At 55.0% G+C, this 18,441-nt stretch overlaps 1 protein-coding gene across 3 annotated transcripts in view; it reads left to right on the top strand.

The window, feature by feature from the left end:
* Window positions 1-13,829, top strand: part of SLC37A1 (solute carrier family 37 member 1) — a 62,058-nt gene extending 48,229 nt beyond the window's left edge. For all 3 annotated transcript variants that reach the window (XM_028126431.2, XM_028126430.2, XM_028126432.2), the window contains 4 exons: window positions 2,283-2,361; window positions 9,061-9,158; window positions 12,413-12,477; window positions 12,916-13,829. In XM_028126431.2, the coding sequence (XP_027982232.1) occupies window positions 2,283-2,361; window positions 9,061-9,158; window positions 12,413-12,477; window positions 12,916-12,931 (258 nt within the window). In that variant the 3' untranslated portion in view covers window positions 12,932-13,829. The remainder of the gene's footprint in view (window positions 1-2,282; window positions 2,362-9,060; window positions 9,159-12,412; window positions 12,478-12,915) is intronic.
* The last annotated feature ends 4,612 nt before the right edge of the window (window positions 13,830-18,441 follow it).

The raw sequence follows: 18,441 nt of genomic DNA, 5'->3' as shown, positions 1-18,441 counted from the left end.
TACACGAGGGCGCCGAGTCGAGGTGAAGGGGCTCATGCGAGGCCCGCGGTCAGGACCCAGCTCGCTGGCTCACTCCTCCATGCTGCCCTTGCTTAACCCCCGGGGGCTGGTGGCCGTGCACCCCAGAGCCCGGCCTTGGGGCCCAGATGGAGACCCAGCGGGGTCGGCTCCTCCCTTCATCCGGCCCCCTCTGTGCCTGGCCCTCTGCTGGTCTGCCTTGGGATCCACAGGAATAGCTGCTGACAAGGTGACCTTGGACTCCTGATCAGGAGAGCCCGGCCTCCATGCTCCTAGGACCCCGTGGAGGCAGGGCCACCCTCATCCACCTGACATGAGAGACATTTCACACGGTCGTCAGATGCCCCCATCTGTAGGGAACGCTGCACCGAGATACAAAGTCCTCTTTAAAAAGCTGTTTCCCTACACAAATGGGAGAAAAGAGACAAATGCCCCGTACAGACTCTCTGTGGATGCTCTGTCCTCGGAGAGAGGGGGCACGCCTTGCTCTCCTTAGGTGTGGGCTGCACCCAGCGACTTCCTCCCAAGGGCGGGGGAGCAGGGTGGCTACGGGGAGACCTGACAGACACGCCCACGAGGGGGCCACAGCCACGCCGACAGTGACCGGGCGTGTGACGGCCTGCCCCCTGGGCACGTCCCCGAAGATGGCACTGCACCTCTGTGGCCTCCCTCCCCAGACCCACCACCCAGTCTCCTCACGAGGAAGGCGTCGCACACAGCCCAGCAGAGGGGCGTTCCGCTCGAGGCTGTCGGTGGCGTCGGAAAGAGCAAGCGTGAGGACCCATCAGGAGACGTGCTGTGGCTAAATGTCACGTGGGGCCCTGGACAGAAAGAGATCAAAGTAGACAGTAGCTAGCACCCAGCGTGTTAAGTGATGCTGACCGTCAGTGTTGGGCCCCTCATAGTGGCAGCTGTGACACAAAGTGGGTGCAGGGCACACAGCCCTGTGTACGATCGTGCAGAATTCCGGGCACCTAAGACTATTCGAAAATTAGAAGCTCATTCAAATTCATAAGCAGTTGCCCAGAGCTGGTTTGTCGCTTCCTGGGCCAGATGGCCGGCCTCCCCTCCCCGATGCACCCCCGAGGCCCCCGGAACTTTGCGGCCCCTCCAAGGACCCTGCTTCTCTTCTGCACCTCCCTCAAGTCCTCCTAGAATCAGACCCCGAACTCACCAGCCCCTCGCTCCTTCTCCTGCGTGGAAACCGTGGCAAGCCCGGGCGGCTGCGGACCCCGCATCTGCCCCCTACCCTCCTCTCTGGGCCGGGCATCTCCCTGGCACTGCGCCTTGCCCAGCGACGCCTGTGCTGTTCTCAGCACCTCAGGCCCTTCCACGTCCGAGGCAACCAGAGGCCCTGCCCTGCCAGGTCAGCAAAGGGAAGTGGAGGGAGGGGCACTGGGGAGTCCACAACAGGCCCACCTCTGTGCTCCTGCGTGCACGGGGCACAGAAAATTCTGGAAGGGTCCACCCCGGACCACTAACAGTTGTCTGCCCCGTGGGATCAAGGACAGAAGAGGGACTCCAGACTCCAGGAAACGCGGATATTGCTCGTGTGTGTGCTGCTTTATTTTGTATCTTTATGTGGGCACACATACAAGCATCTGTTGTTGCCGTCTTGGGTTTATTTGTGTAGTTTTAGGCTTCCAGGCATTATTTCTCCCAATTAGTGTTTTTCTTTTATTGCCCTCCATTTGTTTCTTCCTCCTGACCTTTTGTGTCTTGCTTTCTGAAAACCAGAGCTCCTGTGGGTTTGTCATTTAGGACTCGGTGACCCCCACGTTGGCTTCCTGGGTCCTGCCCCATTCCCCATCCTTCCTGGCATTTGCGGAGAACGGGGTGGGTTTTTAGGTACTACAGAGCCATCTGGCACGTGTCACAGCCCCTCGCGGGACCGTGGAAGTGGGCATCGAGGCTGGCACAGCCCAGGGACAGGGACGAGGGTCATCCGTGTCTTTATCTTCCACATTGGCTGGTGGGGTGTGCTGAGTAAATATTTGCTTAAGGAAAAATTCTGAGAGTTCTTTAAACCAGAATGTTTGGACAGTTATTTCTGATGATTTCTTACTGTTAAAAACCCTTAAACTTTGTATATCTTTCCAAAGTGAGTTTGGAATGGAGTAGGGTTTAAATTTTCTGATGGAAAACACCCCATGTTTTGAATTGCTTTGCAAAGTTGCTTGGGCAAATTGCTGAAGGAGGGGCAAGCTTGTTTCTCACTGAGGCTGCCCAGATGTGCCTCACGTTTGCTGTCCCCTCTCTTCTAGGGCACGCACAAAAGTCTCAAGGGAAACTCCCATGCCCTTGCCACTGTGACCGCCATCATCGACGGGACGGGGTCTGTAGGTGCGTGGATATTTTTAATTCTAAGAGGTTAATTGTGGTCATAGGGGAAACCGGATTGTCACATCGTAATTAACAATTGCCAAGGATTCCAGGTGCTTTGGTAATATTAGGATTGGCTGGCTTTTTTTTTTTTTTTTTTTTTACTTTTTTGGGTCTTTTTACTGCATGAAACACTCTTTACACTATTGTTACAGTGCTTATTATTGGGGCACCTGGCTAGCTCCATCAGTAGAGCACGCCACTCTTGATCTCAAGGGTTGTGAGTTCAAGCGCCACGTTGGGCATAAAGCTTACTTTAAAAATAAATAAATAAAAATAAATAAAATTCAAAAAAAAGATTTTTTTCAAGAATCAAAGATTATTTTTAGTTAGATGGTATCATCATGCTAGTAAAAGTATCTTTTTTTCTCTACAAATGAGTGCAACACTGTAATTTAAAAAATATAAAGGTTGATATGGGATTTGGGCACCAGAGCCTTAAAAATGGCAGAGTTCAGAAGAAAGAGCCCCTGCAACACGACAGTTCTCTACAGACACAGGGAAGGACAATGTCAACAAGCAAAGGCAGAAACTCCCCTTTCTTAGTTAATTTTACAAAAGGAACTTAATTAAAAATTTAATCCTAATACATAATACACATATAAAATCTGACTTGACAAAACGGAAAACATCTCTCATGTCGTAAATATAGTACTTACATGCACTCAATAATTTAATAATAATTTTTACTAATGGAAAAATACGGTAATCATAATCACTTAAAGTTCAGTTAGTATTTCGGCAGAAATGCTAATGTATTTTAATCATCTATTACAAAAACCAGCTAAGGGCAAATTGATTAGTGTAGTTGCCACAGAGTTCAGATAATTGTTATAGGCAAGTTTAGATCATTTAATGAAAAAAAAAAGCTCTAACAGTTGTTACTGTGAAAAACTGATGTTTTCTAAGACCAAACCATGGCACGCACGCAGACTCAAGGAGTGTGCAGCGAAAGGTGAGGACTGGGTCCCCACGTTCAGTCTAGGGGCAAGACCCTGCGTAGCAGAACACCAGCTCACCCGAACACATCCATAGCATTTCCAGTATGTTACAGAATTTTCATCAATCGGAATTTTAAAATTTCAAGTAGAAAACATAATTCCAAGGTAGGATGTTCAGATAATTTCAGTATTCAAAAAGCTCAGTCCCCATTCAGAAACAGATAAACAGTGTGCTTATTAAATGAGTTAAGACAAACTTGGGCGCCTGGGTGGCTCAGTCGATTAAGCGTCTGCCTTTGGCTCAGGTCATGATCCCAGGGTGCTGGGATCGAGCCCCGCATCGGGCTCCCTGCTCAGTGGGGAGTTTTCTTCTCCCTCTCCCTCTGCCTGCCACTCTGCCTACTTGTGTTCTCTATCTCTCCGTCAAATAAATAAATAAAATCTTTAAAAAAAAAAGACACATAAACTTTACAAACAGACAAATAATAAGGGACGGCTTGGCCTTTTACAGATCTGGTCAGATCAAAAGCATGTGCAGCTCTGGGGTACATGGGCGTGCAGGCGTCTGTCCCCTGGTCGGGTGGCTCCACAGTAAGGATGGGCACGGGACTGGTGGCAAGTACTTTCCTTCCACGTGAAAGAACGCATGCTCAGGTTTTCACCGAAGCCAGCTGTTGGCAAACTGCGACTGCGGCCACTGGTCCCTGTTTATCACTCCCATTCAAGACGGGAATTAACCATTCCCTTAGCCCAGTACAAACGTCAGGAACACTAATAGTCCCCAGGCATACAAGATTCAGGTGTTACCAGCCTTGTTATGGTTCTTTTTTTATTTTTAAAGAGGCTCATTTTATTTTTTTTTAAAGATTTATTTATTTATTTAAGCAAGAGAGAGCATGAGTTGGGGGTGGGCAGAGGGCAAAGCAGACTCCCCACTGAGCCCAGAGCCCAACACGGGGCTTGATCCCACGACCCATGAGATCATGACCTGAGCCAAAACTAAGAGTCAGACACTTAACCAACTGAGCCCCCCAGGCGCCCCTCGTCACGGTTCTTGAAGAGCGTTCAGTAGCATATTCTGGAGGAAAGAAAGGTGGCAAAATAAGCAAGTCCTTCACTCAGAGAGAGTCAGGTGGGAACCAATACAGTGACAAGTGTGTTCTTACCGACAAGTTAGCAGACTGACGGCAACGTTCTTGAGCTTTCTCGAGCCATCCTGCCAGGAGCACATGTGCTGTGACCGCCCCCTGCCAGGGGCCCTGCCCTGCACAGGGCACCTGCCGTCCTACGCCGGTCCCTCTCCGGATGTGGGAAGCTGAAGCTCGGGAGGTTGGCTGGTGTGGCGCCCACGGCTACCCAGGAGGACCTTGGGTGGCATCCCGGTGTCACCTGCTGCCCCAGGCTCCCACAGGAGGGGGACCATGAGAGAGAGTGCAAGCTAGATGGGGAGGGACACCTGGGCATCTAGGACAATCTCACAGCAGTAAAACCAAGCTCTTTCCAGACAAAGGCGGCTCAGGAAGAACACAGTTCCACCTGAGCCTGGCACCTGGGGCTGTCCTTCTGCCCCACTGTGGGAAGCTGAGGTTTTTCTCTTGGCAGTGCCCATGGCCCTGTGTGCTAGCTGGATAGAAACAGCCACCGTCCACTCCTGGACGCCCACTGCTGTCTTACTAGTGCAGAATCTGAAGTCCTTCCTGCCACTCTCCCAAGCCACATGGCCTCCCTGCTGATGCTCGCAAACACCAGTGTGCCCCGTGCAGGGCCTTTGCACGGACGGTGTGCTGCGCCCGAGGAGCTCCCTTCGGGGACCTCATGCCTATGCCCTTGTGCCCTTGGAGTCTTGGCTCAGCTATCACAGCTGGTAAAAACTCAGGGCTCTACGTAGTTGCTCTGTGTACAGCACAGAGCACACAGGTCCTCTCTGGGACCTCTCGGCCTGTCTGGAAGGTGGACCCTCTTCCCTGGCCTCTCTTCTCCACAGCACATTTTGCCTGTCAGCTCTGTGGACCTGGATGGAGTCTGTCTGCTCCAATCTCTGCTGAATTCTCAGCACAGAGACAGCACCTGGACATAGTAGTCACTGAGTAAACGAGTGTGAAATGAATGGCCTGGGTGCTCTAAGCCTCTGTCCAGGCCGTTGAGTTCACAGGGGAGGGGCCGGGCCAGCGAGGCCCTGGGCTCACCACAGCCCGCACGGCTCATCGGGACAGGGCTGCCCCCCTCCGGGTCACAGGAGCCCTGTCTGTGCTCCGGCTGCCATTCCCAGGGGCTCCGGCAGCTGGCTTCATGTGGCAGGTCCTGCGTGTTCCAAGATGCACTAAGCAAAGTCGCCATTGCAAGGGGGCCAGGCTTGAGCGTCTGTTTTTCTCCAAAGTCATACCTGCCCCATTTTTGGATCCGATGGGGGGAGGTGACTGAATTTGCTGGGCAGTGTTAGCGGCCACCCCTCTGACGTTTCGAGGCACCCCTCGGGGCCTGGGGATGCGTCCAGAGAGAGGGCAGTGGTGCTGCGCCCATGGCGGGTGTGTGCAGGGTCCACGGCTCTGCGCAGTCACGTAGCTTGGCCAGGGAGACACACACACACTCGGTCAGAAGTCGGGATGCTTCCGGGCTGAGCTCAGTTCTAATGAGCCTCGTGACTTTGAACCACCTTCTGTCCGCAGAGGACAGATGGCGAGTCAGCCCAGCTGCCACCGTGAAGCCGTTTCTTCAAGCAGACTTGCACCCTGCCGGCGGCCCCCATAGCTGTTTTCTAGCAGAGGATGGCAGTTTACAAGGAGGGAAATTGTGAATCAGGTGAAAAAAATACGTCTTTCCTGATAGTCTTCTCAAAACAAGAGGGAGCAGAAGGGCCTGGCTGAGGATGGAGAGCGCGTCTGTGAGCCGCCAGTAGAAACCAAGGCTCAGCTCGGAGCGCCTCCCCCCACGAAGGACGGCAGAGGGCAACCGTCTCCCACCTGGCCCCTGACATGCAGCCCTGCCAGCCCCCGGCCCACGGGCCGGGCAGCAAGCAGCGCCTGTCATTTCTCGCTGTAAGTGCTGCCCCCGCCACACAGAAGAAAGAACGGCTCGAGTGGAAATGCACGCCGTTCACAGAGCGTTCACCTTGACGCCTTTGTTCAATGTCGCCAGTACTGGTTTCGACGGAGGCCGAGCTCAGCTCGTGGTAAATAAGCCAGTGTCTTCTTGCAGCTCACCGGGGCCATGTGGTTCCAATGACGCAGTTTACCTGTTTGGCGTGTTCCCAGCGCTCTTGGAGGGGCCTTCCCGTGGGACACGAGGCTCATTGTGTCTGTATGTCGTACACAGAGCGACTACGTAGAGCCCTGAGTTTTTTCCAGCTAATTTTTGTCTTATCAAAGTAAAACATGATGTCACTTTTGAGGCCAGATAGCCTTAGCAGCTAATTACGATGGAAAATGCTGGCCCTCGTGCCCCTCCCCCAGCTCCCTCCTCCTAGAAGCAGCCATGTCAGCTGGTCCCCCTGGTCTGACTTGCATACGAGTGTACGTACTTCTCCATTCCTCGGCCTGACACTGTCTGCTGTCCTCCTAGGAAGGAGACTGGGGCTCGGCTCTTGTGCCTCCGAGCCCCCTTCCACATCCTCCTCAGCACCCCTCGTGTTAGCATCGCTCACTCTAAGCCAAGAAATAATCGTTTTGCTGTCATGCTCGCTCCCTTGCTTCCGACCATCAGCCGTGAGGGGCTGCCTGGCCCCACGCCTCGCCCCAGAGCCTGTTCCCCCGCCTCCTGTGACCCCTTCCATCACGTGCCCACCCATCTTCTAGCCGCCAAGTCAGCTCCTCTTTGATGGAGGAGACTTCCAGTGGCTTCCTGAGTATTAGCTCACGGGGGGTGGAGCTTGAGGGTTGAGAGTCTGCACGCTCTGGCTTTTGCTGTAGCTTGTAGATAAGCATCCCAATCCCGGGCTAAAAGTGGTTTTCTTCAGGATTCCAGCGTTTTACAGCTTCCCTGGTCTCCCTTGTGAAGTCCGTTGTCACTTTCGTCCCAGCCCTCATTTCTGCCTCTGCCTGCTTCCCCCAAAGACTTCTGCGCACCTTTCTTCATCCTCTGTGCCCGCCCCCCCCCCCCCCCGCCCCAGGGGCCCACCTCGCCTGGAGACACATGCCCTTCCTCTCCGCGAAATCATGCTCTGTGTTTTCTTTGACACGTTTCCCCTATTGCTGTCTGTTTTTAATTCCTGGAAAACTGATTAGTCAGAGGTTAACCTTTCTGGGTTAATCCTTCAATTTTTTTTCTTTCTTTTTTCCTTCTTTCCTGTCTTTTTCTTTTTTCTCTGCTTCCTCAGAGATGTTCTTGACTTTGCTTTCCAACCTTTACTTTGGTTGTCTAATGTTAACATTCATTAACGTTATCTGCCCCTTGTGTGCCCCTTGCGTGCATCTCATTTTTTGTGGGGTTTTTTGTTTTTATTTTTTTATTTTTTATTTTTTTGCAGTTTTATACCTTTATTTGACAATCAGCAATTGTCACCCTCCGAGCAAGGAGACTAGAGCCCATGTCCCTGTCGTGCCCTTGAAAGTCCATCCTCTAAGAATGGCGCCTTGTCTCATCTGCCCTTCTCTTTGTGGGCTTAAAATCTGTTAAATTCACATGTGGTGCATTTTGTGGTGTTGGGTGGTGTAGAAATAAGCACACATGAGCAATCTACCGTGGTTACCTGGAAGCTCCCCTAAGACTTAACACACATGCAATCACTTCTCAGGTATACAGGCAGGAAGGGCTCCCTATAAACACTTGGAACAACAGTACATATGAAGTGGGAAAGACCCTCACACTCCTACCTCTCGGGGTGAAGTGTCAGGATAACTTGATGTAGATTCTTCGTACTTCTTACCGTGTCGAAACGATGACCCATCCTATCACGGATCATAATCTATTCCTATCTCTTTTAGGACAATAAATACCCAAACTGCTGCAACATTCTTGGATATCTTTGGGCATTTTGAGGAATATTTGCTTTCTTTCATTTTCATAGTCTCTCAAAAATCATTTTGACATAGTTTTAGACTTACAGAAAAGTTGCAGAAATGGTACAGAGAATTCACATATCCTACATCTGCTTCACCCTCTGCTCCGTGTGCACACACACATTTGTACCACACGTGTATGCACACGCACATGTAAGAATATACATATGCGTATTTTTTCCCAAACTGCTTAGGGGCAAATTACAGACACACTGCTCCTTTACCAGGAGCTATGTATTCAGTGTGCATTCCCTGAAGACAGAGAAGCCCGGGATATAACCACAGCACCTAATTATCAGAATGAGGACGTTAGCACTAATACAGCATTAGTGCCTACAAACCTTACTCATATTTTACCAATTGTACGTTTCATAACATAAACATATCTAAGATTGTGCTTTAGATTCAGATTTCTTCCATAAAGTTTTTCACTGGGATTGTTGGATCCAAAGAATGAATGTGTTAATGTCAATATGTATTTTTAGATTTGCTTCCAGAGGGAGGTGGTGCCGGCCACGTCCTCGTGGGTACTGGGTACTTGTGAGCTTTCCATCCCCACCAGCCTGAGAGGCGAAAATGAGTCTTTGTTGTTTTAACGTGTTTTTCGTTAACCATGAAGGCGGTGTTGAGCACCATGCTGTGTACTCCCGGGGCCTGGGTATTCCGGAGCCACCTTCCGGAGTCTTCCTCGCACGGCTCACCTGTGTCCCTTCGCCCCCTCCCAGGAGCAGCCCTGGGCCCTCTGCTGGCTGGGCTCCTGTCCCCATCTGGATGGAACAACGTGTTCTACATGCTGATGTTCGCAGACGCCTGTGCCTTACTGGTAAGTCTCTCTGGTTGTTGACCGAACACTGGTGACGCTTCTTCCAGGGGAACTGTGGGCTTCAGGGAGGCTTGGCCTGTGACAGAGCCCGACTTCCCTGAGTGCTCATGATCTGAGGCCTTCCTCTTCCTGGTCTGAGCAAACGTCAGAACAGAAACAAGCCCATCCTGCTCTGCAGCTTCGGGCAGGATGGTAGGGAAGCAGAGAGCAGGGGTGCCCTGGCGTGGGACCCCAGCCCTGTCATCCGTCGGCGGGTGTGCACCTGGAGCAGATGACTCAGCCTCTGTCCTGCAGCTTCCACGGTGGTTAAATGGGCATAATAACAGCACCCCAAGACAGGACTATTGAGGGGACTGGAGAAGATGGCAAGCCGAAACCCACTCCTACACGGGGACCCCCGTTGCCCCCGTGCTCCTCCTGCATCCGGCAGCGCCCTGGGGAAGCAGCCCGATTCCCAGCACCCAAAGGGATGGGAAAGAAGAAGCAGAGGCTGCAGGGGCAGGCGCGTAGGGCTTCTGTTGGCAACCCTGCTCTCTGGTGGCTGCCCTGAGATTCAGGTGTGCTGCAGGACAGACGGGACCCGGCACAAGTCAGAGGTGTGCAGTGCACCCCTGGGAGTGGCTAGTGTGCACGGAGTCCCTGACCTGAAGCCACGTGCCTCCCCTCACTTCCCCAAAAGACACCTGACATTGATCCCAGTAAGAGTGAGCTGAGGACTTGGAAATCTCAGCTTTGTCAATCACATGAAAGTTCTGTACTTTCACTCCAGGACGATTTCAGATAGAATCCAACGTCAACTTTCAACTCAGAAGCCTGTTAGGTTTGAAGAGGCTGTTCCTAAGAATATTTGTTTTTGTCAGTGCCTGAGGGTTTTGGTTAAGTCCCCAGCTCATTTCAGCTAAGTGGCAGTGAGACTCTCACCAGGAGGGCTGTTTGAAAACTGAACACTCTCCTTCACCAATGTCGCGGATGCACCTTACGCTTCCTTCTAGATGCATAGCAACCCCGAGGAGAGGCAGGGTATCCACAGGACCCACAGCGTCAAGGTAGCATAAACAAGTACTGAGGCCCTGGCTGGAGCCTCAGGGCAAGTCGTCCACTCGGGAATGGGGGGGTGCCGGTGGTTCTGCCCCCGAGGAGAGGAGATGAGGGGTCGGGCTGGGCTCCAGTGGGCAGCTTACCGGCAACACTGGCACGTGGGTCCAAAAAGACGAGGACCAGATGGATGTACAATAAGCCCACAAGACACTACGGGAGATGTCCGGGAAGGAACGGAGTCCATGAGCACCGAACGCAAGCTGGTGGAGCAGACAGCAGGAAGCCCGGGGCAGCTCGGACAGGGAGGCAGGGGCCAGCGCCAGAGGCAGACCAAGTACAGGATGGAGCGCACACGGGTTGTCTGCTCCGAGCCCCCGGGGAGGGATCTCAGACCCGGATGGAGCACAGGGGAAGACAGAATAGCTGACGGAGAAGCCGGGGTGAGCACACGTGTCCAAACGGGACTGTGAACGGCCTGCGCCGGCCGGTCAGCCACAGAGGTTGCAGACTGACGTGTCACGGTTCAGGAAGGACAGAGACGAGAACGTGAACATACCCGCAGGCAGGTAGTAACCGAAAGGAAGCTGGACTGGCCGGGTCAGATGCGAGGTCGGGAGAGGAGCCACCCCGCAGCGGGCGGTGTAAACACCTGCCATACCTCTTCTGGGACCTCCCCAGTCTGAGGCTGGGAACCTCGGCGTCCCCGGGCAGGTCACCTGGAGGGGTCAGATCCGGGCGCCCTGTGGGACTGTCCATGGAGTGTGACCAAAGCCTGGTGGCCATGCTGTCACCTACATAGCCTTACCCCCGCAGACGCGCGTCACAGGAGTGCCAGGCAGCTGGTCTCGCCTGCAGACACAGCACTTCGTCCCCTTTGACCTTCAGATTCGTTGCTACCGTCTGCACTGTATTTCAGGCCACATAAATCACTTGTCATTTTCCTCCCTCTTCCCCTCCTGTGATCTGCCCCGTGGAACCAGAGGCTCCTCCCGCTTGCACTTCACACGTTGCACATGGTGGGGGGATGTGTGTGGTCGGGTACCAGCTCCAGCTGAGCAGACGGATGCTCCTCTGGGCTGGAGGCTCAGATTCTCAGGGTCAGCTTGTGCAACAGAAATGTCACTGTTGCTGCTGTCACCTCCAGCCCTGCACCGAGCACCTGACGTGCCCCCGCTTTCCCACTCTAACCGCATGCGCACTGCTTGAGGGTCAAGCAAAGCAGCCGGCCTGCGCTTTCTCTGTGGGAGACACACCTGTTCTCTTCAGCCTGAACTCGTGTCGTATGAGGGACTTCGAGCCCCTGCTTGGAACTCGAGCGTCAAAGACAATAAGTGTCCCTGCCTCCCAGAGCTCTGACCTGAGCTGGGTCCTGCGGAGCTGCGTGGGTTTTTAACCTGTGCTGGGCCTCTCTCGGCGCACTGGTCCCTCCTGAGCCCAGGGGCACCTGCTGCCCTTGTGAGGGTGGCCACCAGAACCAGGAGCCTGTTCCCCTGCGCACGGGGCCCTCCTCTGGGGCTGGTAATCGGCGTGCAGGCAGACCAGGTGCACAGCCACAAACAAGCGAAACCAGCTCACTGGTGTGGTGTTCTGCCATTAGTCCGGCTCTGTAGACCAACTCGGCCCTGTGAGCAGGTAAAGGAGCTCGAGGGAACGGTGGTAGGTGAGGCAGAGCTGTCCCTGGTTTAGTCCCACAGCCACTGCAGAGGCTGTGGGCGAGGGTCCCGGCGGAGCCAGGTTCTCCCCCAGAAGCTTCCCGATAAAATGCGGCTGTTCCAAAGATGGCCCGGTCAGCCTCCCGGTGCTGGGGCCCGGGCCCAGGAGATGCTCACCTGGCTTTCACAGCGCCTGCGCGGCTCTCCAGTCCCCCCCACCCAGTGTCCCCCTGCTCGTGGGTCACCTTGTCCTTTTTCTCTGTTTCTGATCTGGATACTTTATGACTGGACTCATTTCGTTTTAAATGTTACTTGACCCAGAAATTTTAGGCTGAAATTTGTCCCAACAGCCCTACCTCCAGGAGCGTGGCCTCAGTGGGACTCACAGGCCCACGGCCCTGCTGTGGGGCCCAGGCCTCAGGCTCCCGCTGCCCCACTGAATCCTTTATGTCCTGAAGGAGCCTCGGAGCTCCCCCGGGGCAGCCCAGCGGGGGCGTGGGGGCCGCCTCTCCTGACAGGCTCGCGGCCGGCAGTAACCGCCTCTCCTCTTTGTTCTGGGTACAGTTCCTGATCCGCCTCATTCACAAGGAGCTGAGCTGCCCGGGGTCTGCGACCGCGGACCAAGTCCTGTAAGTGCCCCCCCCGCCCCGGGTCAGAGGGCAGCTCTCATGAACCCACCCACTGTCCCTGCTATTGCACGGCTCGTTCACGCTCACTTTTCCTAATAAATGCCTCAGTGGGGCTGCGATGGTCGTAATCTCTCCTCAAAATCTGAGAAAAATGTCAGGGAAATTGCCTTCTTTGTTGTCTTTGAGCTGCAGCTTTGTGACAAAAACAGCCCCAGAGCCAGCCTGGCGTCGTGCGTCCTGCTCGCCCTGCTGTCTTCCGCCCTCTCACCCCCAGGGCTGCGGGGTGGGCGGGGGGCTGCCCCCTCCGCGTGGCTCCAGAGACCCCGGCAGAAGGGTGAGAAGCTGGCTGTGCGAGGTTTGCACGTTCGGCCCGCACCCAGCGTCTGGCCTGTGACCGTTGCCGGCCGTGTCACCAGCGACTCTTTGATCCTCTTCCAGGTTCAAGGAACACTGACCCCCTCGAGTCCCCTGGAGGGAGGCTGGGCCCGTCCCTCACGAACTGTCAAGGAAACGTTCAAATAAAGGATCCTGTGCTGGAAAGAATAATTTACCCTTGCCTTTTGCACACACACCCGGAAAAGACACAAAAGCCACCCTGAGAAGTCCGGGTCCTATTTTAGGCGAGCCCCGGTGCTCACGACAGCAGCAAGGAGGTGCGGGAAGTCTCCACGATGGAGCCTGGGACACACGGCGGGACAGGCAGGCGCCCCGGCAACTGCTCGGGGCCAGGCAGGTGGCGCTCAGGGGAGCCGGGGTCTCTCAGGTGTTTCAGTCTAGAATGGGAGAGCAGGTGAGAGCCGATACCGCGGCGGGCGCCAGAATGCAGCCGGCGCAGAGCCCAGCCTCTGGGAGGAAACTGGCACCTGGATCAGAACCAAGACGGAACTCAGAGCCGTCCCATCACCCAGAAGACTTTCCCAGCACCTCGTCCTGCTCTGCACGGGCCTCAGCACCAGCCGGCGGGAAGCGAGCAGCCGAGAAGCTGTCCAGGCCTGCCTGGCAGAGGCCCCGGGAGTGCCGGCCGGGACACCTGGACACGTCTGGGGTCCGAGCTCCGAGGTGGCCGCCGCTGCTGTCCTGCGGGTCTCGGGGAGGACGTGGTGGGGGCGGGTGGGCCCGGTGCCCTGATGTGCTTTACCCCTCCACGCGCCAGACACCCGGAACTATCTCTAGCGATGTAGCACCAGCGTGGGTTTATTTATCGAAAATGTGGTATGTGTTCTAGATGTTTCAGAAACATAAACGGCATTTTGTTATTTATTAAGACACACTGACTTCTGGCCACTTGTTTTCCCACTTGTCAGCAAAATACTCATCTGCTCTTTGAAATAAAATGGTTTTTTTTTTAAAAAAAAAAAAGCTCAAGCAGAATGTTGATTATGTCTCCTCGCGTTTCCAATATGTTAACAAAAGAGAACTTCGAACACTACATGTTCTTGGTTTTCCAGGGTCGGACACAGCCTGTAGTTCTGCTGCTGGAAGCTGAGGCCGTTTCCAGCAAAGCAGGGGTCATCCTGCTCAGGGGCGGGTTGAGCCCAGGCCCCGGCAAACAGAGTCGGGGTATTTTGTAAATCGTGCGATTTAAGGGACATCCTGAGATCTGTCCTCGACGCATGGGAGGAGCAGGGCTGCACCTGAAATTGCACGGAGTGGGGCAGGCTCTCAGAGCTTCTCCCCAGACACAGACAGTGGGTTCCCTTCCCGTCTGTGTGCCTGGGCCACGGCCGGAATCCAGCCCGGTCCCCCGTCGTGCCCACGGAGGCTCCTGCTCTGGGCTCTCCGGAGAAGGGCCGGAGATGAGGGCTCTTCTGGTGACCATCGTCCTCACCAGATAGGCTTGCTTTGTGTAATAACAAAAGTGTCTTAGACATTTAAAAGTTCCCAGTAGTAACTGGAATAAAATTCCTGGCCGCACTGAGTGGATTGTGCTGTTCCTTACACAAGGTTCCCTCCGCTCACAGCGATCTCTTTCCCTCTGGTTCCTTCCATCTTGTGTTTGCTCTTCGCTTCGAGCCCACCGGCCTCTGGCCGCTCCTCTTTGCCTTCCCTCCCTGTCCTGGGCTTAAGCACCCGGCCCCGTGTAGCCCCAGGGCAGCTGCTTGCTGTGCCCCCTACAGCCTCCTGCTCACCCCGTGTACCCAGTTTCAGCATCGACTCAACACGGAGAGGGTAGAGGCAAACACAAACGTGTGTTCCCTGATGCACAGAGAATCCTTCCTAATGACATGCTGGAGCCCACTGCTCCCTGCCCCCCCCCCGGGAAGGTTCTCCCTGAGGCCTGAACTCGGTCTATTCCCCAGGCAAGGCCTTCAGTCGACCCACTTCACTTCTGCCGCTGCCCCAAAGCACAGCCCTCCATCAGGTGTGGTTCAGCCACGGGAAGCTGTGGGGTGATTATTCTTCCCGACTCTGGGGGCTGAAGCCGTAGACAGTCTTCCACAACCCACAGAGGAAAGGTTACTCTGCACCCCTGAGCCTGCTAGGAGAACCCCAGTCATGCCTGTTGAGATGCAGAGTTGACATCTGAATGCATGGAGGAGTCCACGCAGCTACTGTGTAAAGCAGTTTGGCTGAAACATGTCAGATCCATGGATGGAAGATCTCATCATCACTTTTAAAGGAAAAGGTATCTGATTTCAATAGAAGAATTGATCTTCATTTCACCCTGAGCAATAAGCTGAGATGATCTCCTTCTGCTAATAGCTGGTTGTGATGCATGCAGGCTTGAATTCTCATGGAAATGTGACTCTGCCCTCCATGAGTTTTCCTATTCAAATCTGAAAAAAAGATTTTCCCATTCAAATCTGGAAAAAAACCAAAAGAATCCCCAGGACAGCTGAAATGCGAGCTTGTGACAGGGGCAGTGAAGGGGCGGAGCTCAGGAGCAGAGCCCTTTCCGAGGTACCGTGCATGGAAGCTCACCCTCCGAGTCAGAAATCAGAACCATCACTCCAACTGCCTAATGAGACCCAATCAAAACAAATTACTAGAAAAAATGAACTGGAAAAACCCAAGTCCTAATGCCAGACATTGTGCCAATTGCTGTAGGGGTGTGTAAATGCTTGCTCGGGTCTCTGTGTACCGGAACGTTCACGGTTGGTGGACGGGCCTGAGCAGGGAGAGCCCAGCCAACAGGGTAGCCCTGCCGGGCGCTGACTGGGGTGCTGGGGTCCAGCGTGCTGCGGGGGCAGTGTGCTGTGAATTGCTCACAGAGTGTCACACGGAGGGTCCCCAAGAAACTGCAGCAGCCCGACTCCTAGGGCGCCCCTGGGCCTGCCGGGCTGGGGACTGTGGGCAGCAGAGCTGGCAGACTGGTCTCTCCAACCCGGGCCCAAAGCCGAATGAAAACCTGGGCCCTTTGTTCAAAACGCAGGAAAAGGTGTTGTTCAAGGTACTGAAATAGAAAATGTCCTTTCTTCTGCTCTAGGAAGTGGTGGGAGGCGGTAGGAGTCGGGATCATGGGGAAGGGTGGGGAGAGGCTGGGCTCCAGCCCCCCAGCACCTGCCGCTGTCCCACCCGACTTCAGTTAGAAACCGCAACGCATCAGAGCAGGAGACGAACCAGGAGAGACGACGGACTCTGAGGAACAAACTGAGGGTTCTAGAGGGGAGGGCGGTGGGGGATGGGTTAGCCTCGTGATGGGTATTAAAGAGGGCACGTTCTGCGTGGAGCACTGGGTGTTATATGCCAACAATGAATCGTGGAACACTACATCAAAAAATTAATTAATTAATTAAAACTAAAAAAAAAATTTTTTTTAAAACCCCACAACGCAGAGATCACATTATTCAGGCCATCAGCACCACAACTGCAGAGTATTAAACCCCAAGCATGGGCCTTCCGAGCGCAGGGCCCGGGTGGCTGCAGGGTCCCGCTGACGCTCCACCCAGACCTAGAACGGAGACTGATGGGGGTGGGTGGGTCCTAGCCTTGTCTCTGACCGCCCGGGCCGGTGTCCCAGGGCGGCGGTGGCGTCAGGAAGGCGGGGGTGTGCTCCCTTGGTCTCCCCTTCCCCTGGCGGTCCCGCCTTGATACTCTGCAGCCAGTTCAGGTTCTGTGCCATCGCGTGAGCTTCCTTTTCCAGAACGTTCCAAATGCTCCTCCCACTGAAGATTAGTCTCCAGACTCTGAGCTCGTCCTTCGAAGCCCGGCTGTCAGGCTCCAGCCAGTCAGTCCCCTTCCGTGGCCCTCTCACCAGCCGGTGCGGGGTCATTGCCCTCGAAGGCTCGTACTTGGCGTGTGTTCGGGGCCGCTGGCCCTGTGCCCGTCCCCGGGCCTGTCCCTTCACAGCCGCTGTGCAGAGCTGCTAGCTAACGCAGAGACACGAGCCAGTCCTTGCGAGAGCAGAGGTCTGAGACCAGCAGAAACCTTCCCTGGGGACACATTCCCGACGAGAGAGCCAGGCTCCTCAGGCCCCAGACGACACGGGGGAGCTGACACGCGTGTCGCATGTGAACCCCGACTGAACGAAACGGGTGAGTCCCAGTCCCAGTCCCAACCGACACAGCCCCATGACAGGGCAGAAGCATCCCCTTCAAGCGCACAACCTGGGGCGGCATGAGTCCCTGTTGCAGTCCTGTTCCGTGCCCTGCAGCTGAGGGGCGGGCAAGGGCGAGGGCGGCCGGCACAGTCATTCCGGCCGGGGGGCGGGGGGGGGCACTGGGCGACACCTTGACTTAATGCCCCAGGTGGCCCTGCCCCTGTTTGAGGTTCTAACCTGAGGCCTGAGTCAGGTACCCTGTGACCTGTACCCTAAAGGCATTTTGCGTAAAGGGGCCTCAAGTAGAGGCACAGAGACGCTGAATGTGCTCACGGCCTGAAGAGGCCCAGGGTCTCGGGCTGCGGTGCCCACGCCGCTTGCTGATTATCTTCGAGTCCATCAGAAGGAGTGGCGTGTGCACCTGCCTCGAGCGCTTCATTTTTATATCTTCAGATTGAGGTGAGATTCACGTAACCATACAGTGTGTCCTTTGGCGGCTTTCGGTGGGTGCCCGATGCTGTGCAACCACACCTCTGTAGTCTCAAAGGTTGTCATCACCCTGGAACCCCCCCCAGCAGTCACCCCCAGCCCCTCCTCCCCCAAGCCCATCACAGTTAAAATGAGGGTTTTCAAATAGATTGGCTCCAGGGCACCTTACAGCACAAAAATTCTAGAGTTAAATGTGCAAACTAGCACTTCCTCTATTTACGTGCTAATTCATTCACTTGTTAAACAAACACCATGAAGAAATCCATGAAAGCATGCTGTCACATCGTGTTATCCCGGCTCCTCTGAGAAGCCTCGCAGGGGACCGTGGTCCCGGCTCTGCTGACCCCGGAAGACCTCCCCGAGCTGTCACTGTCCCTGGAGCCACCGCTGAGTCCCGCAAAGGCCACGAACAGGGTCAGCTCTGGCTTCTCCCTTCCACACCCACCAGCCTCTGCCGTGGCTTCGTTGCCCCACGGCCCCACGGCCCCTGGCAGCAAAGTGTCCCATCGGGGCTGCTGCCCACACAGGGGGGAGGGACACGTGCACGGAGGCCGCACTTTCCCCTGACTTCCCGGGAGCAGGACGCTCTGTTTCCTGAGCCACAGCGCACTGTTTCCCGGCACGTTCCAGAGCCGTGCACAGTGACGTGCAAAGACTCAGACCTCGGCATGCACCTTGCCTGCACGGAGAGCCACCGGGCTCGGTAGGAACCCCGGATGCCGCAGGTGGAGGCGCAGGCTGAGGAAGGGAAGGGGGCTCTGTCTAGACCAGCTCAGTGAACTCGAAAGTCCTCAGATCCTTCCTGCACCCGTATCCACAGCCGGCAAACCTCACTTCTTTCCAGGGCCCAACGGGAAGGCGATTTCCGGCCCATCCGAAGGGTCCTCATGAGCTCCGCGCACTGAAACCGCAAGGAAGAGCGAGTGAGCAGGAACAGCGCTGCGGGCGCCCACACAGCCTCTCGGTGCGCGCATGTGTACGTGCGCCCCCTTCCC

Source organism: Eumetopias jubatus, unplaced genomic scaffold (assembly GCF_037043125.1).
Source record: "Eumetopias jubatus isolate StellerSeaLion01/CBP00866 unplaced genomic scaffold, mEumJub1_p1.0 scaffold_1, whole genome shotgun sequence".
Classification (NCBI taxonomy): Eukaryota; Metazoa; Chordata; class Mammalia; order Carnivora; family Otariidae; genus Eumetopias; species Eumetopias jubatus.
Note: the sequence above shows the minus strand (reverse complement) of the source record. Positions and strands in the feature narration are given on the sequence as shown.